The sequence below is a fragment of the Leiobunum rupestre genome, chromosome 6, assembly GCF_980474605.1.
Source record: "Leiobunum rupestre chromosome 6, qqLeiRupe1.1.hap1, whole genome shotgun sequence".
Lineage (NCBI taxonomy): Eukaryota > Metazoa > Arthropoda > Arachnida > Opiliones > Sclerosomatidae > Leiobunum > Leiobunum rupestre.
The window spans coordinates 54,894,760-54,921,563 of NC_143389.1; the positions used below are offsets into that span (position 1 = coordinate 54,894,760).

General features: G+C 38.4%; 1 protein-coding gene across 1 annotated transcript; it reads right to left on the minus strand.

Annotated features, from left to right (window-relative positions):
- Positions 1-1,227: 1,227 nt before the first annotated feature.
- Positions 1,228-25,286, minus strand: LOC149942639 (aquaporin-9-like). The gene is made up of 7 exons (XM_090178517.1): positions 24,939-25,286; positions 5,333-5,459; positions 5,035-5,172; positions 3,850-3,968; positions 3,545-3,762; positions 3,102-3,253; positions 1,228-1,674 (listed from the first exon to the last, which is right to left on the minus strand). The coding sequence occupies exons 1-7, from the start codon at positions 25,038-25,040 to the stop codon at positions 1,649-1,651; spliced, it is 882 nt and encodes a 293-aa protein (XP_090034643.1). The 5' UTR covers positions 25,041-25,286; the 3' UTR covers positions 1,228-1,648.
- Between the last annotated feature and the right edge of the window lie 1,518 nt (positions 25,287-26,804).

The window sequence follows — 26,804 nt, forward strand, 5'->3', positions numbered from 1 at the left end:
GCCGCAAAAAATTCACGATTGACGATTTTTGTAAAAAAAAAGGCTCATGGTTCGCAAAAACCGATTCGATGACGTCACGAATTGCTGCCAAAATGGTCGACGATCACTGTTCACACGACGGGATACAAACGTTGGCCGGGAGTAGTGGCTCACTCCTGTAATCCCAGGCGTCCGGGAGGCGGAGTTTGTGGAAGGCCGTGTGAGGACGACTACCAATCCCCCAACGGGTGATCGGGATACTTCCGCCACGGGTGTCCCCACACCTGTCCCCACGTATCCCACCGTTGGCGTGGCCGTTACACATATCACACCCTGATTAATCAGTTATTGTGTGTGTGCTGGTGTCTAAGGCCTCGGGTCGACACCGATGTTTGTGTATCTCAAAAAAAAAGGATACAAACGTTGCGGGAGCACTCGCAACGTTGCAGAGGGTATGTGTGAACGCGGCTTTTCTTGTTCCAGTAGGCCACCCAGTGAGCCGAATGTTTTCTTAATGTTCTCTATTCTAGATAACTTTATTTTGTACTTTCTGTTCACGCAATGTCGCTTCCAAATTGATAATTATAAATTATATATTTCATTTACAATAAACCAATATTTCCCATAAGTCTCTCGTACACGGTTTAAACATAAGCAGACAATTTCCAGGCTTAGCAGTGTTAATTAATTTAGAACTAGTAAACATTACACAACCCGGACCTTTTACGCATACTTGAGCTTTATTAGTGCCCCTTCTTTACCTTGCTTTCGCCTAGGCCATGTCCTCCGACTCCTCCCTACCTTTTGGGACGTTCCGGGCCACTAAGCTTAAGCCTACTCACCCTTCGGTTAATGCTGTTGACTCGCGTGGCATGAAGGGCTTGCCATCACCCTCCTACGCATTGTAATCCGCCCACCAGGGATAAAGACATTAAAGGTCGTTAGATGACTTGATCCTAGGGTGGTGCCTTGGTATTAGCTTAGCTGAGTATTATTATTATATTCGAAATTATTCTTCTACGCGGAGTGACGTTAAATTTACGTCACACCCAAAAAGAAGTCCACCAAAAATATGTAGTCTCAGTAGCGCCGAAGATGTGGAACTGACACGCTTATAACTTATGATAAATGTAACCAGCATTTTCCCCAAATAACACCACTTCTTAAAATATGTCTTGTGAAAATTGAAAAGAAACACTCCATACCATTTTCGACTTTTGAAATTACTTTTATCTAAAATATTTCGTCGTAAAAAATGAACGACTCTTTTTGATAACCGGATTTACAACCGCAAAATTAAACACTCGGAAAAGAAAATGTGAAAAAAAAACAACACTTTCATTAGTTTTTGTTTTTTTAAAAATGGCTAATGTAGTTACGTCCAAAATTGATGAAGATATAATAAACTAAAGTACTGCAAGGCACATTTTTTTTGAACTAAGGAAGGATGAAGTCTGATGAAAATGACGGTGACGATGACGCGTTCAGTCTGTACCACTAGAATTTGTTGAAAACAGTTTTTTTCGTTTGCGTTTGAAAGTTCTTGGCGGGAAAATTTGAATGATACAAGTACAAGATATGTATATTAATTTATTGTTTTGACGAAACTTGGCGTAGTTGAACACTTTCTTAGTAGTAGTAAATTTTTGGAGATCATCTAGTGGCTTCACTAGCATATCGCGCGGTTTTTCTTGCCTAAGATAGAGAAAATTATATTAAAAAGTTGATAAGGCAATTTTAAGAAAGGAATTCTACATTTGTATAATTTATAGTTTGTATTTTTTCAATTTCAAAATTTTAAAAAAGTACGACTTGTTTCGCTTTCCCGTTCGGGAGCATCATCAATAAAACTGTATTATACAAAAGTGGAATTCCTTAATTGATAGAAAATTATAATTAATTAGATTGTGCTATATGGTTATTGATCTACTTCTGCCCGTCGCGGAGACAGTAGACAGGTTAAAGGGAGAATACAATTTCAAATTTACGGGTGGATCAGTTCTTTTGAAGCCCTAGGCGCAATTTCTTCATAAGGCGTTTTTAAGTGGTTTTGTATTTTTTATTGCTATATAATTTTTGAAGCCCCCCCCCCCAGACGACGAAGCCCTAGGCACGCGTCTAGTGCGCCTATTGGCTAATTCGCCACCACGGTGGATCACCTTATTTGACATTTCCCATACAACCAGTGGCGTAGCCAGAAATTCGTCAAGGGGGGTAAAAGTATGTGAATGTTAAGAGGGTGGTCGAGAAGGGGGTGAAAATTTAGTACAGTCAAAGGTAGGCCGAAGGGGGGATCTGGACCCGGAAACCCCCCTTGTCTACGCCACTGCATGATACAACCTACCTGGGGTATCTAAATTTTTCGAAGCCGAATACGCTCCCTTTAAAGGTCCACAGAATCGTTTAGAATTTTCGGGTAGAATTTTGGGAGTCTAATCCCCATCTTTAGCCTCACCCTCAAAATTCAAACGTGGACTTTTAAGCTCGTACTAGAACACTTGTTGGAATAACGTGTAGAATTCCAGACGTTGTCTTAAGGCTGGTTCACACTGGCAGTGTTTTCCTGATTTTCTCTATTTTCTCGTTTTACCACCTTTTCCCGTTGTTCTGGCGCACGGGAAAACGACTGTACACACGGACAAAATTTGCCGGATTTTATCACAGCGAGCGCTGCCGGGGAATGAGAAATCGGATAACCTTTTTTTGAGGGGCGTTGGGCTCGAAAAGTCAGCGAGCGTTATGCCGTCACGTGGTAGACGCAAAAATTCTTAAGCCTACTTTTAAAGAATTTCAAAATCCCGTGACAGCGAAACGCTCGCTGATTAGTCGAGCTCAAAGTGCTTCAGAAAACCGGGAAAAAAAGTAGAGATATTTCAACATTTTTTCCTCCGTTTTCTCGTTTACCGGCAGCGCTGACGGCGGAAAAATCCGTTTAATTTTGTCCGTGTGTGCAGTCGTTTTCCCGTGCGCCAGAACAACGGGAAAGGGTGGTAAAACGAGAAAATAGAGAAAATCAGGAAAACACTGCCCGTGTGAACCAGCCTTTACACATTCTAACCATTTGGTTTATAGCGTGAGCTTAACCCGCAAAGTGCCTTAAATTGGAACACGAGGGTCCTTACCTTCCATTAGTTCCTTGAGCTCGTGCTCGTCAGATTTGATTGGCTCGGGTAAATGCAACTCCACTCCTAGATAGTACAGCCAACCACCAATTATGCCACCGACGTGAGGTCCGACCAAGCCTCCAACCCACCAGTAGTGGCCGTTCATGTGACTGCAAAGAAGAATTTATACAATAGCTTAACTACCGCCTGCAAAGAGGACTATCTCAATGCTAATTTGATCTCAATTTCATTGGAATCCAAACCGATTTAAAGGACCACATTGGTGTTTGAAAAAACCTGGGCTGGAAGTCAAGGAGATCTTCCTCTTCCGACCGCTTGATAGCGGTTTCGACCAATCATATTTTTCGTAAATTGCGAAGTAAACTAGCGAAACACAAACGACAGTGATGGCCCTTTAAACTGGTTTTAAGGTGACTACGGGTTTAGAGACGAGTTCGCACCTAAACGTCTCTCCTCCGTATCCAGCCATGGCGGTGAAAAGACGGGTGGCGAAATCTCTGGCGGGGTTGAGCGGCGCCATGCAGTTGGGTCCGAAGCACAAGGCCAACGCGGCGATCATCAGGCCAATAGTGTAGGGATGCATCCACTTGGGGACGTCCAGATTTCTCTTATCTATAATGGCCGCCGCCGTGAACATCAACAGACCAGTGCCAACCAGCTGTGGAAAAACCATACGGTAAAGAACACGGTACTCTATTCCGTATTAGGGCTAATGGACTAGGGCCGTAAAGGAATTCCTAAGAACCTGATCGATGAAGACGGTTCCGAGAGAGATGGTGTCCCTAGGGTAGGTGGCCCAAATCAAAGCGGTTCCCTTTTCGCCAAGAACGGTACGGTTGCCGCCGTCAAAAGCGTTGATCATGTCTAAGAAAAATAGATAGATTCTTAAGTGACATCCCGGGGAATATACGCTGTATCTGAAGTATATAATATATCTCTTACGCGACACGTATCCGTCTCCTTGTATTACTAATGTTATTCGCGTGAAACATGTACCCGAGCAGGCTCTCATTCATTTTGCAAAAGACGTTTCGGAAGAATGAACACTGCGGGTTGAAGATTAGCTTTCACCCGCTATCCTGAGCTTGAGTTTTTGTAGGGTATACCGGCGTGAACTTGCTCTATCCTCTGGGCCCCCAAGATTGATTACGCTTAAGTCCACCTAGCCTATTTTTGAATACACCTATATTTTCCTGTAATTTTAATGGAATTTATTCTATATTTCCCTGTAATTTTAATGGAATTTATTCTATATTTTCCTGTAATTTTAATGGAATTTATCCTATATTTTCCTGTAATTTTAATGGAATTTATCCTATATTTTCCTGTAATTTTAATGGAATTTATCCTATATTTTCCTGTAATTTTATTGGAATTTATCCTGTATTTTCCTGTAATTTTAATGGAATTTATTCTATATTTTCCTGTAATTTTATTGGAATTTATCCTATATTTTCCTGTAATTTTAATGGAATTTATCCTATATTTTCCTGTAATTTTAATGGAATTTATCCTGTATTTCCCTGTAATTTTAATGGAATTTATTCTATATTTTCCTGTAATTTTATTGGAATTTATCCTATATTTTCCTTTATTTTGCAAAAATATATCTCCTATAAAATCCTTTAAATCGACTACAAATTTCCTATTTTCCTATAAAGAGGTTTTTTAGTTTTCTGTGGTCACCCTGACATCGGGAAAATATAATTTATAAATAAGTACATATCTCTACGCGGTGTAATTTCTGCATTTTACATAATTAGGTGGAGGAATAAATGCGTATATTTTGAATTGTGATGTGGCGGAAGTTAGCAAATAATAGAATCTGCGTTGACCCTTCAAAGGTACGCGTTTCATTTTAAACGCGTAGAGGGTAAACTTATCTCGAAAGATACATATTATACACTTCTGATGGTACTAATCGACGGACCGTAATACGTGACGAATAGAACGGCGGATGCCAGGAAAGCTCCCAAATGTTGAGCGGCGATGAAGACCGGAACTTTCTTCCACGGAAGTTTACCCATCGTGCCCAGCGCTAAACTGACAGCCGGATTAAGATGACCACCTAAATGAACGGAAAGAACGTTTAAATTCCTCTTCCAACGACCGAGCGATAGTCGACGCCACCCTTTACAGCAGCTTCGGGACGAACTATCCGGTGGTTCTCGCGGGTAAGGACGGCTTATGGAAAACGCCAGAGAAACGGCAGATGGCGTTTCACTTACCCGTCACTCCTCCCGCGACGGTGGCGCCCAGTATGACAGCGATGGCCCATCCGAAGACAACGGCCAAGACATCCTTGACGTGATTCCCCGTCAGGATGGTCTGCGCGAAGGCTGCGTCACCGATTAACTAAAAATAATTAAAACGTTCTGAAAATGTCATTCTCTTTCGAAAAGGGGAACGAGCTGAGACAAATAGTTTTGGCGACAGCTAAAAGTCACCTTCATCGGGACCATCACCCTTTAGAAATTTGGGGTTAAAAAATACCACAAGTACCTGACATACCACGTATTTAAAGGCCGACTACATAGATCTTCGGTTTACTCTGTCTTTCACTGGAAGTAGGGTTACTGCAATACACGTGTGCCATGCAGTCAGCCTACTTCCAGTGAAAGACAGAGTAAACCGAAGATTTATGTAGTCGGCCTTTAAGTTTATTTAAAACATACTGTTTTAACAGAAGTATCTAAGACGTTATATATTACGAAAGAAGTTTCCATTTCATTATATTGCTAATGGTATAACTCTTGAGGTTATCCCTGATTTTTCAAAATAGTACGGTCTTTCTAAAAATATGGTTTATAAATCAGTGAATTACTGAATACCCCTAGACATTTTACATCATCTTCAGGAGTAGTATTGGTATGGGAAACTGAGTCTTGATGCGATCATCGACACCGCTACAGCTACAGGTAGGCTGAGATGCCTCAAAATATCCTAAATATGTTTTAAAAATATACTGAAAATATACCACAAAATATAAAGAAAATTATCTCAAATACCCAGAAAAATGACCTCAAAATATAAAGAAAATGAAATCGAAATATCAAGAAAATGACCTCGAATGACCTCAAAATATCGCGAAAATTATCTTAAAATACCCCAAAATGACATCAAAATATAAAACATTGCCTCAAAATATCGCAAACAATTAACCCAAAATATTAAACAAAGTGACTTCAAACTTTCCTAAAAATTGCCTCAAAATATCGCAAACAATTAACCCAAACTATTAAACAAAGTAACTTCAATCTATCCTAAAAATTACCTCAATACAATCAAAAATTGCCTCAAAATATCGCAAACAATTAACCCAAAATATCAAACAAAGTGACTTCAAACTATCCTAAAAATTGCCTCAAAATATCGCAAACAATTAACCCAAAATATTAAACAAAGTAACTTCAATCTATCCTAAAAATTACCTCAATACAATCAAAAATTGCCTCAAAATATCGCAAACAATTAACCCAAAATATTAAACAAAGTAACTTCAATCTATCCTAAAAATTACCTAAAAAAAATCAAACATTGCCTCAAAATATCGCAAACAATTAACCCAAACTATTAAACAAAGTAACTTCAATCTATCCTAAAAATTGCCTCAAAATATCGCAAACAATTAACCCCAAAATATTAAACAAAGTGACTTCAAACTATCCTAAAAATTGCCTCAAAATATCGCAAACAATTAGCCCAAAATATTAAACAAAGTTACATCAAACTATCCTAAAAATTACCTTTAAATACCAAAATATCTTACAAAATGTACCACAAAATATCACAAAAGCGGTCTCAAAATAGCCTAGTAAAACTATATTAGGTTTTTGAATCACACAAATGACGTTTAATTTCGAGCGTTCGCGTGGGTCTATTGAAGGAGCGACTGGAACGTCGCCCTCTTCGCTAGTTTATTAATAATCCATCGGCGAAAATCCATTTATAACCGCCGTCGTCCTTATTTCTAGATCTGCAACGGCAGTTTACGATGTAATCTTTCACGCGGTTTATTGGAAAATAAACTCTCGCTGTCATTTGCAGGAGCAATCGATATTCCTGGCGGAGTTTCGAATTGAGAACAAAGTGTTCCAAAGATTTGGGGCCACGCAACAATTCGAAAGATTAACGCCTCCAGTTTAAGGGATTTCTTACTTAAGGCGACGCTTCCAACTCTTTCGATTCGGAAACTTTTAAAAGCGAGATAGCGTTCTTAGCGAAATTCCCCCTTTATTTTATCGTACTTTCAAGCCGTTTAATCCTTCTTATACAACGCGACGAAGATAAAATTAAATTAGTAGAGTTTAAATACCAATGTACCATTTTCAAAAAAATCCACCCGGGCCATATTGATAACGAGGCGAAATTTCACGAAATTTCATTCCAAGCGATATCATTTGAACGTAAGATATATCGCTTTTTGGGAAGTTAAGGTAAACGAAACCTTTCGTTTACCGAACTAGCGGCCAATAATCGACACTGCGACAAGGGTGTGTTGCGGGAACGTGCCGTCAGCCAAATATCATTCTAGTCCGACCATCAACCTGTTCCTTCGTGGCGTGTTTTATTTTGGTCCCACCTTTTATTTTCTTTTTTTCATCCTCGCCGCTAAGCCTTGTCAGAAAGGCAGCTTACTCTCTTCCAGCCCCGAGTACTCTATTTTTATCCGTTCCTCAGTTTCATCATTTCGGATATAAGATGTCTTGTATAATTTCAACCACGCACGCTACGAGAAAAATTGCTCTCTCCACCCCCCCCCCCCTTCTCAAATTATATTTTTCGTCTATAAATAATTCTTCCACGTAGCGCTTTGACTAAGGCCAAGGGCTCCCCTTTAAGTAATCGGAGATGATTTTTATTTTTGGCAAAAGCCGAGAATTTCTCGAAGGAACCTAATTTACCTTTAAGAATAGTGACAATAAAGACGCGTTTATGTTTGGTAATTCTAGCTTCTTGGACAATTTGACTTGTCAGTGGATGTTTTAAGTCGTTAGTGGCCGGTCGTTGCTGAATGTTAAGGGTGAAATAAACGAGGTTCTACATTTCACGCATCGAACAATCCTTTGTCTTTCCTGCGACGTTAAGACTCTTTCATTAGGAGCGTATTTCTCGGCATTTAGAAGCACGGAGGAAATTAAAGTTGCTAAATCGATATGGACGAATTCACCGAGTTAATTAGTTTCATTATGTACGATTAACGGAAATATAATTAAAAGGGAAAACGCAATGCGAGCAAGATAAGGAGCGTTAGAAGCCCCTTCTAGTTCATTCATATTCCGCGTAAACAAGACAGAAATGTGTACGAGAGGCGGATACCATAGTTTATTTCCCCGCAAAAGCACGTTCAACAGGTCGACTCTCCCGCGACAGAAACTAGTAAACACCATTTTATCATATTTCCACTTACAAGGAGACATCCCGAAGTGTAACCCACCGATTTTGTTCAAACTCGGGGGATTGGTAGACCTTCATGTATAATGAAAAATCCTAAAGGGAATTTATTCAATGGGCAAGCGTTTTGCCATGGCAACGAAAAATGTTTTTGACAACATCAAATGGAAATTTTCCCATTGAAAATAACATGGGATTCTGACCGATTCCTAGGGCCCCAAAAATTTCAACAAATTTCAAAATTTCGAAAATGCCAAAAAAAAGAAAAAAGAAATAAAAATTGACAATAAAAACATCAAAATTGATCAACTTTTGATCAATTTGAGGTCAAAATCCCATGTTATTTTCAATGGGAAAATTTAATATTTTGTATTGTCAAAAACATTTTTCGTTGCCATGGCAAAACGGTTGCCCATTGAATAAATTCCCTTTAGGATTTTTCAAGTTACATGAACGTCTACCAAAACCCCGAGTTTGAACAAAATCGGTGGGTTACACTTCGGGATGTCTCCTTGTTAGTATTCATTTTAGGGTTCGGGGATAATATTACGAATCCGGTACAAATTTCATCTAAAATATCAATTTTTTCGTTCAGATTTTGAAAATTTCCAGAATATGATTTGCTGGATTTTCACCCAGATTTTTAAAACGCCTGCGTGGCCCTTTACAATCTGCACTCCAAAAAATTTCCCTGATAGTTTTACGATGGGGGAATTAAAGTCCAGTTTATTGATTTCACTATGGGAGAAGTAAAGATTCTAGAAACTAGACCATGAACGTTTATATATAAATAAATACTTTTATGGTTTTACCATGGATATGTTGAATTTTGTACCCTTTTTTTTAAATGGAAAACTATGTAAATCTCCTATATTTGGTTCCCGTTAGATGTCTGCTTTCCTACGCAACTTAATCTAGCAATGTATTATAAACAATATTGGTTACTCTCCTAAAATGATACTTTGTCGACGGAACATTGATTTTTTGGACCAGTGGTACAACAATCGATTGCGATTCTTAAAATGCTAGCACGCCGATTGAACAAGTTACTTTGTGAAGAAACCATTGAGATTTTGGAAGCTCACAAAAATACCAGAATGCCGACCCTAAACCTTTACAGTTGGCCACACGCGACATTCCGAGTTGTCAGATGTTGGCGCGCCGAACACTTTTTGCTACACGTAACTGGGGATTAAATGTGATTTTATTTCTCTTTCTCGTGGTAAAACAAATTTCTGAAGGTCTTTAATGACTTAAGTAACATACAATTGGTTTATAATAGCGTCATTTGATTGTTACAGATACTGCTTAGATAGTATTTACACGTACGACTTTAATTAATTTAACCAATAAACTAACTAACAAAAACCAAACCTCAAATATCTAAAATTTTCTCTTTGAACATAAGTTTATAATTACTAGTGTATCAGTTCATTGACATAAATTCTGAGAGGCTGGCGAGGAGTGACGTAGAATTAACGACATATCTAAAACGATAAGCCTATGGCGAAGCCAGAAATAAATAAATAATAATCAGCTAGGCTAATACCCAAGGCACCAGCTTAGGCCCAAGTCATCTAGCGACTTTTTTCAGCCTTTAATCAGGTGGCCGGGTTACAACGCGTAGGAGGGTGGTGACAAGCCCTTCATGCCACGCGAGCCAACAGCTCAAATACACTTGCTATTATCGTTAACCTCAACGAGTGGTTAGAGCTTAGACCAAGAAACATAGGGACGTCGCACGGTAGATACTTCGAGCCCGAAGCTTCGTTGCGGCTGCCTATTTCCTATTTATCTCGCGCTGTGTCGCTAGTAGCGAAGGTGTGTCAATTTTTATTGGCTATTTGAGTCACGTGCACAGCCCTACAATCTGTTAGCACGTGGCCTGCAACAGCGGGGCTCCAAAAAACGAAATTTCTGGTATGTTTTTTAATATTTGTGTCCCTAAAATATTAAAAAAATATAAAATAATTTAAAAATATGTAACTCTAAGCTGATTATTTTTTTTCAAGTTCTTTAAAAACGTTATTTTTACCTATCATGGATGGCGCCTATTGACTATCTGTATCACCTAACCCCCCTCTCCCTACCGAAGCCGCAACAAAGCCCCGCCGAAAAATAAAGCGTTGGGTATGCTATGAGCGAGACGTCCCTGTGTTTCTTGGTCTAAGGTTAGAGCACTTGCAAACTCCTCCCAGGGAGGGATTCTAACTATGTAAAATACCTGAGAGGTGGTTGAGAAGGGGGTTAAATTTTAGTATACCCGAGGGGGTTTGGACCCGGAAACCCTCCCCTTGTTTACGACACTGCGATAAGGGCATGATTATTCGTCTGGTCTTCACTTTGACAACGAGACAAAAAGGCTTCATGACTTACAATTGTTAGTCTCCAATTGACCACAAATGCGCGGTCGTTCTTGAAACGGCCCTCAGTAAACACGTGGAAGACGGGGAACTGACACATTTATGTGAAACATAGTTATTACGCGAATACAAATACTTAAACCCACAAATTTTGTGCAACTTGACAACGTCTTTAGTTTAAAATTTGCAGCGCCAGATCACATAAAGTAAGTAAAAATATACAAAACAAATGATGTTATAATAAAATTGTCATCAATAAAACCCAAATTAATAGTCTATTTTTTAAAGAAACCGACACACTCATGTGAAACCTAATTTATTACTATTATTTTTAATTTTTGTTTGTTTTATTTTTTATTTATTTTTTATTTATTATTAATTATAAAGTTATGGTTTAGCTTAGGGAGGCACCGATATGGGTAATATCAGCGGTAATACATTTTATTCTAATTTTTCATTTCATTTTACGTGATACATATTTTCTATCACAAATCGAATATCTGTATTTTTTATTTGTTTACACTCGTAACCCCCTGTCTAAAAAGGTATTATCTAGCTTCTGAAGCCTTTCGTACGCCAATCAAATAAAATATTACCATTAGTTAGTTAATCGAGAATTTCTTATTTTTAAATGCTTTTCTGAAAATATTTTATATTATTTTTATTATTATTTATGATTTATTATTATTTTATTTTATTATTATTTTATATTATAAAAAATAGGCCGATATAACGGTGCATCTCTAGTATTTCCATGGAACACCTGATGAATGTAAAGCACGCGCCATTATCCAGGGTTCCTACAAACGGCAACAGGTGGCGTGTGAGTGTCGTACTTAGCATTTTAATTGATAATTCCATTGAGTCGAATCACAATCGAATGAGGCTGAGAGGATTCCCATTAACTTTCGCGCCTCCGATTTGGAGCGGCCCAACGATAGAGATTGGCAATCTTGGCCCAAAGATAAACATTGCGCGGGGAATGAGGGGTGCACCGAAGAGATGGGATGACGGAAAAGAAGGTTTGGCGACAACGACGAAGATAGCCCCCCCCTCCCCCCCCCCCCCCCGCGCCTTCTTGTACGTCAGACCCACTTACGCAAAAATCGAACTTTGGAAACGCGACGTTTGTTGGCACGGAGTTTGACTCCTTCAAGTGGCAAAATTCTCTCTCACAAAAAAGGTGAATGAGGTGCCTGCGTAATCAGAAAAGGATGAGCTAATGAGTGTTCGATAATTACTGATTGAAAAGTTACGTAGTTTGGAAAATGACCCTCTTTTCATTAAGATATTTCTTCTTTTCGAGTGTTCTTGAGTAGCACCAATTGAAACAAAAAAACTACCTTTTATCAAAAGTATATAATATGTGCCTTATGATAGAAGTACTCGGCTAGGCTAAAAAAATTAAACGTGCGCCTTCGCAGGTTCGGGGCAGGTAATTGAAATGAACTCGAACTTCTACGCCGACGCGAATTTCTAATTCAAGCACCTTAACGTGGCTTAACATTTGACGCCATTATAACTCCTATTAAAATTTAAATATTATATAAACCACCTTATCTACTGGGTAAGATTTCGGTGTTGGTTGACTCCATGCATCTTTTCCTCTCTAAATTTTTTTAATGTTTTATCGTATCTCGTTTGTAGATAGTGCTCGGATTTCGATTAATTTTTATCCATGAATAAAATAAGCTCGGCGATATTTAAATAATATTTATTTAAATAAGTTAAAATAACCAATAGAAGTGAATAAGCCTATTATTTAAATAAATGCCACTTTTATTCAAATAAATGCTTGGTTGCGTAAAAAAACACAATTAAATAAGTTAAAATTATATTCTTCTTACCAACGTTTTTTAAATAAATCGGAAAATTTGTGGATAATGAATAAACAATTCCGAGCACTATTTGTAGACCCCAAACATTTCGTAGGCCCCGCGAACTGTGCCTAATATGCCTTCTGGCTTTAGTAAATCACTATGTAAGGTATTTTAATTTCAAAACTTATTTCGATAACCGAGGGGCTAACCACTCTTAGGAAGTCTGTACACCGGATTACGCTTAGATTAGCACTGCCAAAGGCAGGGACTTCAAAGATTAAGCGTAATCCCATTAGTACAGTCAAAGGTACGGCTCTGTACACCGATTACGCGGAGTGATCAGCCCCTCGTCGATAACTCAGCCCGTTAAAGTAATATTTTTAACGAAGTACATTAGTAGTATTGGGAGATGGATTCTTATCTCGTATGTTATTTACTTATGGCATTATCTATTAAATATGAATAAAAACTAGAGTGTTTGCTTTATTTCTCAATCGACCTGAATGAGTCGGAATTTCCACATCGAAAGCGCTAATTAAAGAGATAATTTTCGATCAAGGACAAGCCACAAGGGAAGAATGCTGAAATCGAGATAATTCACACTAAACCGAAAATTGCTGATGTATTTTCGTTGAGGTGGCGGCGAAGAAAAAAGAGAGGCGAGAGAATGCCACAATTCTAGCCAACTTATAAATGAACCCTATCAATTAATCTGACATTTTTTGTTGGTTTTCTTTCAACGACAATGTTTTAGAATCGCGCATCTTCATTCGAATAAATAGAGATAGACACTATTCTTCTACTTAAAATAATCTATTACGTCTAGATGAGATAGCTTTTCTCTCCGGATTCAATGAACAAAAAAAATCGCTGGCTGCGACCCAAAATTACTGAGAGCTATTTAAAATTTCACCAACAAAAAAAATCACAAGCTAGAAATTGAAAATGTGAAAAGTATGAACTAGGTTTCTCGGGGGCGTAATATAGCGCGCATTGGCTATTTCTAAAAATAAGCCTCTTACTTGGGAGAAACTTCGCACTTTGCGTAAACCCGAATATAAAGTGGGGAAGAGTCGCTAATACGAGCCTAAGGTTATTTTTCGGGGGAAATAATTTCAGGATTTGAAACCACTATAAAAAAGGACTCGCTCCGAAAATCGAGTCTTTTATCAATAAGCCATGCCTTAGACTATGGTTTTGAGGCGCAAATTTTGACAGGACTTAGAATGGTTTTCGAAATTCAGGATGCAAAAACATCCGCTTAATAAAACCCATTTCAACTTTAGCGGCCAGCGTAATACCATAAGTTTATAATTCTTTTCACTTAAGTGTGTCAATTCCCTAACTAGTTTATATAGAGCGCGTGTATCGAGCTGCGCGGTGCGGGGGGGGGGGGGGGGTGATAATTTGTTTTTAAATGGAACATAACCTTTGGAATTTTTTGTCACCTCTCCAAAGGGTTTTGGCGCTGTTTAGTGGTTTGCTGAGGATGTAATCATGGGGTACTTTCAGTGACGAAAATCAGTTGAGGATAGCTGTTTGCTTGATGACATCGTAGCGAAGCAATGATTTTTTTTTCAGGCACCGGTGTTTTAAAATATGGCGCCGATTATACGAAAAACGTGTATGACGTCACACCATAAAAAAAAACATATCTTCTAGCTAGTTTTTCTGGTGGCATCAAATGGGCATCATGACGTCAAACCCGGAAACGCAAAAAGTTGTAGAAAATGATAACATCAATTAGTCACCGATGTTCCTGATGAGCGTTACAAAACGTGTACCCCGTGAACTTGTCAAGGTCTTCCGCGGAGTACGCGCTTAAAGAGAGTTTAACCCTAACAGGGAAGGTAAAATTTCCGTCAATTCTCGCTGGTGACACGACATGACTAGAACGTATTAACGGAATATGACGTAAATTCTACACCACGCCTAGTTATTAGAATTTCAACTAACTGGCAAACTTATGTAAAAAATTTATAAACTTATGGTAATAACCATACAAAAAATGCCATCAATCATAAGGTTCAGTATAACGGGTTAAATAATTTTATTTTAAAATCCGCGGTAAAACACGTACCCCCTTAGGGTGGCATTCACGCGTCTCAACGATAATTTATAACGTTTTACGGCGGGCGATCGCCTTCGGATAGAAAACTAATTAAAGCATTATTCCAAAGTGCGCCAATCTGATTTTCTAACAGTTTCCGACGCGTAATTGGGGACATTCAAGTTGAACCATAGCAGGCCCAAGGCTTATTACAGGGGTTCGACAAACTGCGCGGGGGTAAAGGGGGTGCTACAACGTGGTATAAATCTTTTAAGCGGAAAACTAGCATTTCGAAATTATTTTAAACCGGTAGTTGCAAAAAAAAGGATTACGCGGTTCGATTTATTAAATTTTTCTTAAATATAATGGAGATTAAATTAACGTTACCGATTTTAAGCCCAGAGACAAAAAAACGTGTAGACGTGGTCTTAATAGACAGTTTTACGACTCGCGAAAATGCCCCATTTTGGAAGTTCGAGAAGTTGAGAACATTTGAAAAAAATTATGACGATTGATTTCAAAGAAAGCTTAGATTTAGGGAATTCATTTTACGGAAAAATATTTGATTGCAAAGGTAAGTGAAAATATGTTAATTAACGTAATTTAAAACATTTTAACTAATGAATTTAATTTGAACAGTCTTGTTTGAATTTCCGATGATCTTGCGTACGCAATATATGAAACAATTTATATGATATGTCGCAATATTTAACTGCACCAAATGTTAAAAAGTGAAAACGTAATAGACAGGTTCTTGTAAGAATCTTGTATATGAGTGTGGATAAAGCTAGGTCTACGAAAATTACAAAATCTCAAACGCAGTTCAGGTTTCTAAAAATCTCTTTGAAATTGAAAATCCCGTCCACAACATTAACAAATATTTCATCGTTCCTTATCTCTGGAAGTGTATGTGTACCAGCTAAGAACTTGATATCCTCATTACCGCGCGGGACGAATTCTTCGCGAGTCCATTCCACGAATTACGCGACATCTCGTGACAATCATCATTTCCATATACGTCCGAAATAATGTCTATATTGAAGCGGTCTAATTTTAGTTTAACGGGTCATTAAGAATTCGGCGCGCGGATTGAATCGGAAGAGGTTTGACACCTCCGGACCCCTAAGAGCCGACCGATCCTTCGCCTCCGGGGACATTAATCCCGAGTCCGTTCACTCGTAATGAATCGCGGATCTGGCCTACCCGTCCTCGGCCAAATGACAGGACGCGAAGGTTCAACGCCGCCTGCCGGGTTAATATTATTCCAAGCGATCGTTGGAATTAATTCCGAAGAGTGGCGAAGCGCTGGTGTAGAGTGAAACTCCAAGTGTACCGTCTCGCCGCCTTTCAGAGTTGCCAGATGGGCGGTTTCCCGCCCAAATTGGGCTCCTTTTCGAAGATAGTTCCGGGGAAAAAATCGTTGGACGGAAGGCCGGTTTTTGGGCGGGTTTCAAAAGTTGAAGCTGATATTTTTTGAAATTTGATTTTTCGTCAATGTTTTACGAATACTACTTTTTACATCAAACCCCGTGACTGATCATCGATATTTTAATTCTTAAAACCTATTAAAAATTGTTTCCTTTAAATTTTATTCATTCATATTTAATAAAAAACATTTCAATCTTTTCTTTTGTTCCCTTTGATAATTGGTTTGATTGATAACTAACTTGAATTAAGTGATTTTGTTTCTTTAAATTGAGAGTTGATGATCAATAGTAGGTCTTATGGTGGAGAAATGCGGGTAATTAAAAAATAAATAAAAATTGACATAGGTTTTCAAACGATTTCTGCCTATTTTTCGGCTTAGAGGGACCTAGGAAAGGGCACAGTGACTCGCCCTTTTTATTGTTATTAGAGTAAAAACTATCTTGTTGGCATGAATTTAAGAACTGAAGGGCCATAATGCTATTTTGCCTTGGGCGGGAATTGGGCGGTTTCGTAAAATCTCGGATTTTGGTTTGGACGGAAATTGGGCTGGTTTTTCACATACTTTGGGCGAGATTCTTAAACGTTTTCTGGCAACTCTGCCGCCTTTCACGATGATTATCAGCTTCGCTTCGTCTCTGCGCCAATCTCTTCACGTTGGATGCCTGACGTTTATAACATTTCTCTTACGATAGAGATATCCATCTAAGACATTAAAATGAAAAGTAAACCTGCCTAGGCTCGACGCGGTTTGTAGTTTGGGAGATTTTTCTGCCAAAAATAGCTGACGTATACCGATCGCGTCAAACTCATGCCGCAAAATATGCTACGTGCAATTACAAAGCCTGACAGAGGAGGATAATCCCATAGGCCTCGTGGTCTCGGGGGGGGGGGGAGGCAATAGGCATCGTGGTCCTCAAATAACATATGATCATAAGTAACATAATAACAATAAGTATGACAATTAACGAGATTTACAACCAAACTGATTTCATTGTTATTGCGTAATCAAGATGTTTTCTCAGCACAGAGTCCTCTAGTGTCTAAAATTTGAGAGACTTCCGCTAAGCCGAAATATCTGGTTTCCGATAGATAGGGGAATATTAGGCTAAAATGATAAAAATTAAAAACGTTTTTCTCGGCGCCACGAGCTCGTGTTTTTTTATCACGCTTGATTAGCACGCGGGCCTCAAAACAAAGCCAAAGCCCCTCGCGACTCCAGAACGTGCTCTCCGATATTAGTCTGAAATTTTTATCAAAACGTAGTCATCCAAAACGGTAAGTCGCGAGTCCAAGTCACAGCTTGAAGAGAGTATCAGTGTCGAAAAAAGGTTTGGTTAGAAAATTAGCACTAAAGCAATGGGAAGTGTCATACTTATTGTTATTATGTTACTTATGATATGATTAATTTGAAAACCACATTTACGTAAACGTTATTTCTGAGAAAATTGCACCTACGACCTCAAAGCAACATAACCCGCTATAAAATAAATAATATAAAATGTTTATGTTACCATGTCTAGAGATATTTACTTATTTATTTTATTTTATTTTATTTTATTAATTTAATTAATTGGGAACCGTCTCGTAATAAGTTGTTTTTCGTGACGTCCTCCGAATGTGCTTTTTTTAATGACCTAGATCAGCGGTTCCCAAAAGGTGTTCCGTAGAACCCTGGGGTTCCGCGGAAGGGTCGCAGGCAGGGGCGTAGGAACGTTCTAGAAGTTGGAGGGGGCAAAGAGAAACGAAAAGGGGTCTGGAGAATGGTTTTGAATTTTTAATGGAGTGTAGCTTCTCCGAATGCGTTTGTACTTTTTACTACTATGCAAATTGGCGGGAAAAGACTGAAATTTAAACACAGTTGAGGTTCTATGCTTTTAAAATGAAAATTTGAGCCTCGCGAAGATTTCAACTGACCAAAAAGTTGGAGGGGGCAATAACATTAGTTGCCCCTCCCACCAAAATTCTAGGGAGGGGCATTGCCCCCCCTTCCCCTCCCGGTTCCTACGCCCCTGGTCGCAGGGGTTTCGAGAATTCGCAGCGCGGCCATCTTTGTTTGTGTCAAGAGTCTTTTAAGATAAGTAAAAAAAATGAGTTGGTGTTCCGCCAGAATTAGGTGGGTAATTTAGGGTTCCATAACAAAAAAAATTATGAACCGCTGACCTTGATGAATACTTTTATCGTAAGATATATTATTAACTTCTGGCGTTGTATAATGAGAGTGATATAAAGACTAGTGCTCGGAATTGTTTATTCATTATCCACAAATTTTCCGATTTATTTAAAAAACGTTGGTAAAAAAATATCATTTTAACTTATTTAATTATGTTTTTTACGCAACCAAGCATTTATTTGAATAAAAGTGGTATTTATTTAAATAATTGTGTGTTTTATTTAAATAATAGGCTTATTCACTTTCGATTATTTAAACATTTTACAATTTTTATTCAACTTCTGGTTATTTAAATAAATTTTATTCATGGATAAAAATTAATCGAATGCCGAGCACTAATAAAGACGAGGCAAAGTTGAATAACATTAAGCAGTATAGGGAGGTTTTTACTTTTCTCGCGTACGCGGGTTAAAACACCTTTGACGTCATAAGGGTTAAAACACCTTTGACGTCATAAGGGTTAAAACACCTTTGACGTCATAAGGGTTAAAACACCTTTGACGTCATAAGGGTTAAAACTGAAACAATAGCAAACGGGGGTATGATATAGAGAATTCATCAGCCGTACAAATATCTACAGTAAATGAAGGATGATGCAACGTTTTCTTTTCCAAAGGAAAGACAAAATGAGAACATCGAAAGAATACTAAATAAGAAGCGCTCGCTTTTTCGTGGTCTTGGCTGATTTTAATTAGTTCGTAAGTTCCAGAGCAGCTTTCAACGCCACGATCGACAATACGCAATTTTCCAAATTGTTTTAATGGTTTGTGCTTTTTCCTGTAGACAATGCGCGATTTATAGCACTATTTTGTGACGTAATAGCAACATTTCAAATTAGTACTTTTTTATTAGAGTTGTTAGTTTTACGGAAAAATGAAATGCGGAACAAGTTCCGTAAAATTTTCGAATTGCGGAAAATTTTCTGCAAATCGGAAAAATAAAAAATGGAAACGTATATTATTTTTTAATGGTTTTATTTCTAGACTAGTCTAGAGGTTTAGTTTTACTTATGGATTGGAAGAAATGAGGCGAAAATGCCGCGAAATTTAAATTAGCGAATAATATTAGGTTAATCATGGAATGAAAACCTTTTTTTTCGAAAAAATACGGAAAAGTTTCCGGAAAAAAGGCCTCGCTCATTTTCCGAAAAAAATTTCCGACTTACAACTCCCTTTTTCATTAATTTTATTTTATTGAAACACTTATTCAAACAGAAAGCTAGTATCGGCGAAATAATTATGATCCACGTTTTCAAGGTCAACGAAAAAACCCGCACTGATCAATCCGTTATCGCGAAGTTATTTCATTAGTCATTGCCAGCTGAATAAAACTAAGCCATAAAATCGTGAAGATTTAAAAAAAAATTGAGGTCCCGCCCCCTGCGCAAATTCCAACAGATGGCGCTTAATGGTACTTCGAGTGAAGTCAGCGAATGACGTTTTTCAAAATTAACCAATAATAATTTTCCTTCATCGCGTATAATAAGTTGTCACCTATTTGTGTTAGTTTTCCATGTTTGATGTACCTTAAAGGGGAACGGCCAAGCTTTTCCAAATATGGCCTTATTTCCGTATCAAAAGATTAACAAGACGTTCAATATACTAACACGTACCTTTTTTTGTCTTGAAAAAATAGCTTTTGGCCCAAAAAGTTGAAACGAAAAATAACGCCAGGTGTTTGGGTTTGAATTTTCGCCGCCATCTTAGGGGCTGCCGCCAGCGCCCCTAACCCCGTACGAGCGATTTGTATAAATAGTTAACATAATTTTAACAATAACCAGTCTTCTCTATGTGCTCAACTATGTAACGCGCGATTTCTATCGTAGAATAAACTTCTTTGATTATTTCAACTTCCGACTTTTAGATAAATTCAGTCGTAGTTAGGACTTCAGTCTTCTATAACCTACTTCGTTTCAGGCTCTAACAAAGAATCTTATTTAACAAGCAATTTTGAACTATTAAATGAAATCAAAGAATGTCACAATGAAACAATTTCTAGTGATAAAAGTGATAACAGTATTTGTGTATCTGAAGTACAATCAATGGAAAGCGATATTTTTTGTGGTTAAGTAATAATATTTAAAATGTTATCACTGGGTACTAGTTCCCAGATTTTAATATCATATAACTTTAAACGTTTGTTTAAAATGTCATAAATACGTTCCATTTTTAAATAAAGAATTTCATCCTATGCGTATAACATTTTTGTTTATTGTTGATAAACATTATCAGTGGCGTCGCTAGGGTGTTTTAGGCGGCGCTTGAGCCACTCGAAACAAAATTTCCAAAAAGCCTTGATTTGGCAAAATCTATTGACTTTTCTTATTCACTTGACAAATCTTCCTTAAAAAAATGCCACCAAAAACCGTCCATCTCCCTAAATAGGGTGCCTCTGACCAGGGCTTATGGCTTAAGCGCCACGAATTTCTAATTGCTGGCAACGCCACTGAGCATTATACTACTTCGCGGGCACAAATGGTATTTACCCCTTCATTCTTACGGGATAGCTCCCTGCAAAGCTCCCTTCAAGTACCAATTATCGCCATCTAGCGGCTACCGCAAAACCAAAGTTCCACAGTCTGCGCTCACGATTTCATGGCCTAGTTTTAGTCAGCCGGCTATGATTGGACGAATACTTACATCCAAAGGGGTTTATTATAAATTTTTGTCATCAGGATAGGATTAGCAGAGAGGTTCTCTCGGGGGCAATAACCCAATGAACGCCCCTAAATGAGTTCCGAACACAAGGGCCGGGGGGAGGGGGGGCGTGCAACACAAAACCCCCCTTTTAAGTCAGAGTCAAACTGCTGCTTGTAACCGCCTTATAATTACTTCGGTATCTTCCCATTGCGCCGAATCCCATTCGACCGAATTCCCATAAGACCAAATTCCGCCAATGTTTTTGATGAAATTAGCCCAAAGGCGGGTTTTGTATTTTTCTAATCGACCGACGCAATATTCACAATTGAGCGACCACAAAAAAAGTTTTTCTTTCTACTCCTTTTGTTTTTTTATGGAAGCGTTTTAATATATTTTTAAGTCTGTTAGGTTAGTTTAGGTTAGGTTAGGTTAGGTAACACTGCATGCTGTTCTGACAGATGCTGAAACGGATTAAGCCGAATTCTAAACCCGGAGAAGTTTGGGTTTTTCGGTCGTATGGGATTGGGTTCGGTCGAATGGGATTGGGCGCAATGGAACAGATTCATTCCTTCGGCAACCCCCCCTTATTAATCTTGCCCCCTCTGTCATCGATAATAGAACAATAGTGGATTTCGTGATTGAACAATAGTAACAAATTCGTAACAATTCCAATGAATCTATCAATAAATGACGGTATGAGAAGGAAAAGACGAATGCATGGATAGAATTGGTTGAAATGGCGGCGGCACCTACATAGCATATTGTTGTAGAATTAGTCTGGGAGCGCGCGAAGGAGATGCAGGCTGAACGACCCAATTTGAAACAAATAACTAGAAGAGCAATCTTAGATAAAGCCAGGCCTGATAGATAGGGGAATATACAAAGATAATGGCTTTTCTTTCAGCGCCATAAAGCACGTTTTATCGCTTATAACATAAATTTACATATTTACTGTGGATCACCTAATTTGACATTTCGGCCACTAGGGCTAACTGGCGCTAGTTACTTTAAAAAAGAAGAGTTATCGCGTGGTGGCACACGACTTTCTAGGTTTCTTTCCGCTTTCAAGCCCCTTAATCAACTTTAAACAAGACATTAATCTTGGCCGTCGCGTAATAAATTTGAAAGCAATACACTTTTCTTAAATTAAGAAATATTCGATCGAATGATGCCTCCCTTTTAAGAGCCTCAAGCCCAGTTCACACTATACAATTTATTGGGCCACTTAACTGTATCCAACTAATTGTAAGCGAGTAAATTGTATAGTGCGAACAGAAAAAAGTGGGAACAATTGTTGCAATTTGTCTGTTTACGCTATACAATTTTCTCGCTTACAATTAGTTGGATACAGTTAAGGGGGAAGACTACAGTGGCCATTGTCTACTTTCGCGCTATTTCAAGCTGAACTCTTTTAATTTTGTATATTAATTTAAAAAAATTATATTTAACTGTAGAACAGCCTCTTGTTTAGTGACTAAAATAATTTTGACAATTTAAAATTTTAAAGTAATTAAGTTATTACGTTTTAATCGGACCCCCGGAGCTAAACAAGTTGGGCAAGCGCCCAAACTACCCTTTAGTTAGGACCTTATATCTCGTTAACTATTAATATTAGAATTATCAAAATTATTTTAAGCACTAGAGGAAGGTTCAGCCTAATAAGAAAGGTATAATTCAATTATGTAATTGTTAAAACAGAAACGGTCAGCTTGAACGAAAAAGAGGCTTTTACTGTATTCTTCCCTCTTAAGTGGCCCAAATAATTGTAGAATGTGAACTGGGCTTCAAAGTCGCGCACTCTATTTAACATTTAAAAAATAAACAGCTATTATTATATGGCAAATAAAACCTTTGGTGAAATTGGCATAGCCGGAACTATATATAATAAACATTACTATAAGCTATAAAAATGAAATTTCGCAGCCACGAGTTTAAACCACTTCAACCCCGGGGCAAATTATGTCAGAACGGGACCTTCTAAATGGTGATGATGAAAAGCAAATCAATGTACCTCGATGGTACCGACCCCAGGGCAACTACCCAAATGCGATTCTGCTTTCTCCCCCCCCCCCTCCCCAGAAAAAAATAAACCAAAGCCGAGTGAGGGGTAATTTTGGGGCCTCTGAAATCTCAAGATATCCTGGACTTGCTTAAATCTAGGAGAAAATGAGTTAATACATGTTGTTACCCATAGTTTATATAAACTCAATCTTTGAACTACCCTAAAGCCACGTTCACACTGGAGCCTAAAACCCAGGTTAGGTCGGTTTGTATGCCAGTTTTGACCGCCGACGATAATTCTTGGTCCACACGTGCGAAATCTATTCAGCCCGGCTCGCTTATAGCCAAGGCTTAACGCCATTTCAAATTATGACTAGAATTTTGAAAATACTAAAATGTATCCCAAAACAATTAGTTAATCATGTTTACTATACACACAGTAATATTATTGGACATTATTTAGAATTTTATTCCCATTATTTTGGAAAATACGAGCAATTTGACTTCCCCGCCTTGTCGTTTTGAAAGCGATTCCCAGCGAACCGACTTGGACGAGTTGCTTCCCGAACCAACACGAAGCGTTTTCTCACGCTGGTTTCGAAAACTAGTTACCTAAACGAAGCGATTTAGGGGGTAAGTGTGAACGCGGCTTAAATGACTTCCCGAATCGGGCCGAAAATTTTGGGTAGTTCTGAAATTCAGGATCCCGAGCATCTACCGCATCAAGGTTGAAAATTTACAATGTGTAGTGGTATTTACTTATTTATAAACCATAGTTTGTCTATGTAATATTTTTAGATAGTCACTGTAATCTAAGAGCAACAAACACAAGGAGAACGCAGCTAGCCGTTAAACACGCTAACGCAGTGTTGTGTACAAATTTCATTGGACGAACCTTTACGCTGAACGTTTTACGGGCGGGGGGAAGACAATTTCGGAATTTTTCCCTTCTGACGGCAGCAGGTGCTAAAGCGTCTAACCAATGAAAACTGTACGCTAGAAAATCCACGACTTTTGACGGGTTGCGTTCTCCTGGTGCGGGGTCATAGAGGAATACTATTCCTCCATGGTGGGGTGCTGTGTTTGTTGCTCCTAGATGTAATGATGTAGTTTGAAACATATTTATTTTGGTAAAGTGGAGAGAACACGCGAAGGTTTCAAGCGAACTATACCATTAGCAGTATAGGCAGGATCCTTCACTCGTAAGAGATAACTTATATTCTTCTGGTGAAGCGTTGATGTTTTTGACAGACTGAGACATGTGGTGTATTCCTCCATATAATTTGAAAAACGCGCAGTATGTCGAAGGCTAACTTTTATAATGGAAAATTAAGTTGCAAGTTGTTATAGTCAAAAACTTATGAGTGACACCTACAAATTGCTCAATTATGTTTGCAAACGTAATTTATTTTCACATCTGCGCTGACGGAACTACGGTAAACATATGAGCGATATAGAAGCTTTTTACCACGATTTTCTACAATTAGCTATTGAGTCTAATTCAAACTCTCAATTTATGGCGAGCAGTGGTAAAATAAATTTGCATAACGTTATCTCGCTGATGTATTTTTCTTTCAAAACGCATTTTGAAGGCGCACGTTTTGAGCAAATAACATCAGGAATACTTATCTTTAAAAGATATATCATATACTTCTGTAACTACTAAAAACCGCTCATTACAATCTTTACATTAACCCAAAACTTAAACTTATATAAATTTAAATTCCGCAATAGTTAAACCGATTAAAATTTTCGAAATTGTTAATGACAAATTAAATCGTTATCAGCCTAATTTCCATTTCATTTCAGAATCTTTTAATATTATCGCCCTTCTAACGTTAAAAAAAAATCATGGCGCGATAAAAACGTGTAAACGGAAATGATGGTTTTATTGGATAAAAAAAACGTAGACGTAAAATTTTTCTTCCCATCAATTTAAGAAATATAAGAAGTAAATAAAAGATCTTACCACCAGCACGAAAGTACCCCAGAATTCGGCCAAAAACTCCCGGGCCAAAATATTCTCGATGCGAAGTTTACGAAGAAATTCGTAAGGTACCGGAGCCGACATTGCGCAATATGAAATATTACCTAACTTGTTGAATGTGCCACGAAAGTCCGCGGGAGGATGGAGACAGCGGGAAAAAAATAAAAGATGAAAGGATATACACTCGGTAGCACCTGTGGCTATCGCGACTTTAACAATAGGGAACGCGCTTCCTCCTCGAGCCCGGGTTACGTTGGACAAATATTGTTAATCACGCGAGTGAAGTCGTGGCAGCTTCGAACACGCGCTTCTCGGCGAATGCGAAATACTAAAAAGCTCAGCGCGCGCGACAACTTACGTTATAACTCTGGAGAGGTTTTCGCGTCCCCGTTACCACCCCCCCCCCCATTCCCCCTCTTTAAAGAAAAGTGATAAGCTTTGCCAGCAGCTGCATCTCTAGAATAGAAAATCTAGGCGCAGTTAGAAACCGCGATGGGTGCGGATTATTCCCAAGATATGAAGCTATCGACGGTACTAGAACTCGACGCCGCCGCCGCCGATGGTTTGTAATATTTTTTAACAGTGATATCAGTCTCTTTTCAGCTTTAACAAAAATGTAGTTTTTTCTTTATCACATTTCAATTACTACTTTTATAGTGCAAATAAAATGTAGTTATTTTCTACTAAATTTAATATAAACGCCGCGCCACGCCGCCGCCGTTCAATTGTTTTTCAATGCCGTCAAAATTTCGCGGCGATGGAGTCTAAACGGTACGAATAAAATACAATACCCTTGGGAATATTCTAGTTTTCATATATAAACAAAAGTATATAGTAAAAGTGTGGGACTATAAAAGATTACATCTAGAACATTACTAGGATTTTATTTCGTGGGGGGTACAAACTTTGTCGAATGGGATTGGGTTCGGTCGAATGGGATTCGGCGCAATGGAACAGATTCATTTGATTGACTTGTTGAGGTTAACGGTAATAGTTAGTGTACGGAGCTGTTGGCTCGCGTGGCATGAAAGGCTTGCCTCCATCCTCCTACGCGTTGTAACCCGGCCACCTGAACTAATTACTTCAAAAGTCGCTCGATGACTTAGGCCTAAGGTGGTGCCTTGGGTATTAGCCTAGCTGATTATTATTATTTATTATTATTTTAAAGTTTACCGGTATAAAACTACTACATCGGAAAAATATGGTTTATAAATAAGTGTATATCCCTACGCAGTGTAATTTTTACATTTTACGTCATCAAGTAGAATAATTAACTTTGTAAATTTTGAGTCGTTATGCGGTGTATACATCCGCGATTTGTTAAGGAATTCGCTCCTATCGCAATTTGCCTTAAAAGCCGGCGAAGGTATTTGTCTCATTTTATTGGCCTAAATGGAAACTTATCTCGTAAGAGATGTTTATAATCTTCTGATATAACTAAAATCGCGGTCCTTCGCTAAGAATTTTCGTGGCGTAAACTAGTAACTTTAGAAAGCACCTGTAGATTGCGCGGACAAAAGCGTAAGCGTTTATTATCGTCAGAATAAAAAAAAGATATGATCAATTTTCAACAAGTGCCGCCAACGTGTCCCGCGCTTCTGATCCGCCGTACGGAACATCGTCGAACGCCTACGTCAAACTCGCTCTATATTCGCCGTTACCTAGAAGCACGTAGACAAAAATCGTCCTTTAAGTTAATGAAGTCAAACTCGGATGCGAAAATCCTACGCGAAAATCAAAAACATTACTAACGTACCCACTCTACTGACGGGAACAAGTGTTTCCCAGCGTAGAAATTGCATCACGATCCTCGTTTCGAGTTGTCAGTTAAGACTTGGAGGTTCGCGT

Excerpts from the sequence above, each read along its gene's own strand:
- LOC149942639 (XM_090178517.1), bottom strand. The coding sequence starts at position 25,040 with ATGTCGGCTCCGGTACCTTACGAATTTCTTCGTAAACTTCGCATCGAG. Across the intron at positions 3,969-5,034 it reads TCTATTCGTCACGTATTACG|ACATGATCAACGCTTTTGAC; the intron begins GTCCGTCGATTA and ends TATTTTTCTTAG. Across the intron at positions 3,763-3,849 it reads GAACCGTCTTCATCGATCAG|CTGGTTGGCACTGGTCTGTT; the intron begins GTTCTTAGGAAT and ends GTTTTTCCACAG.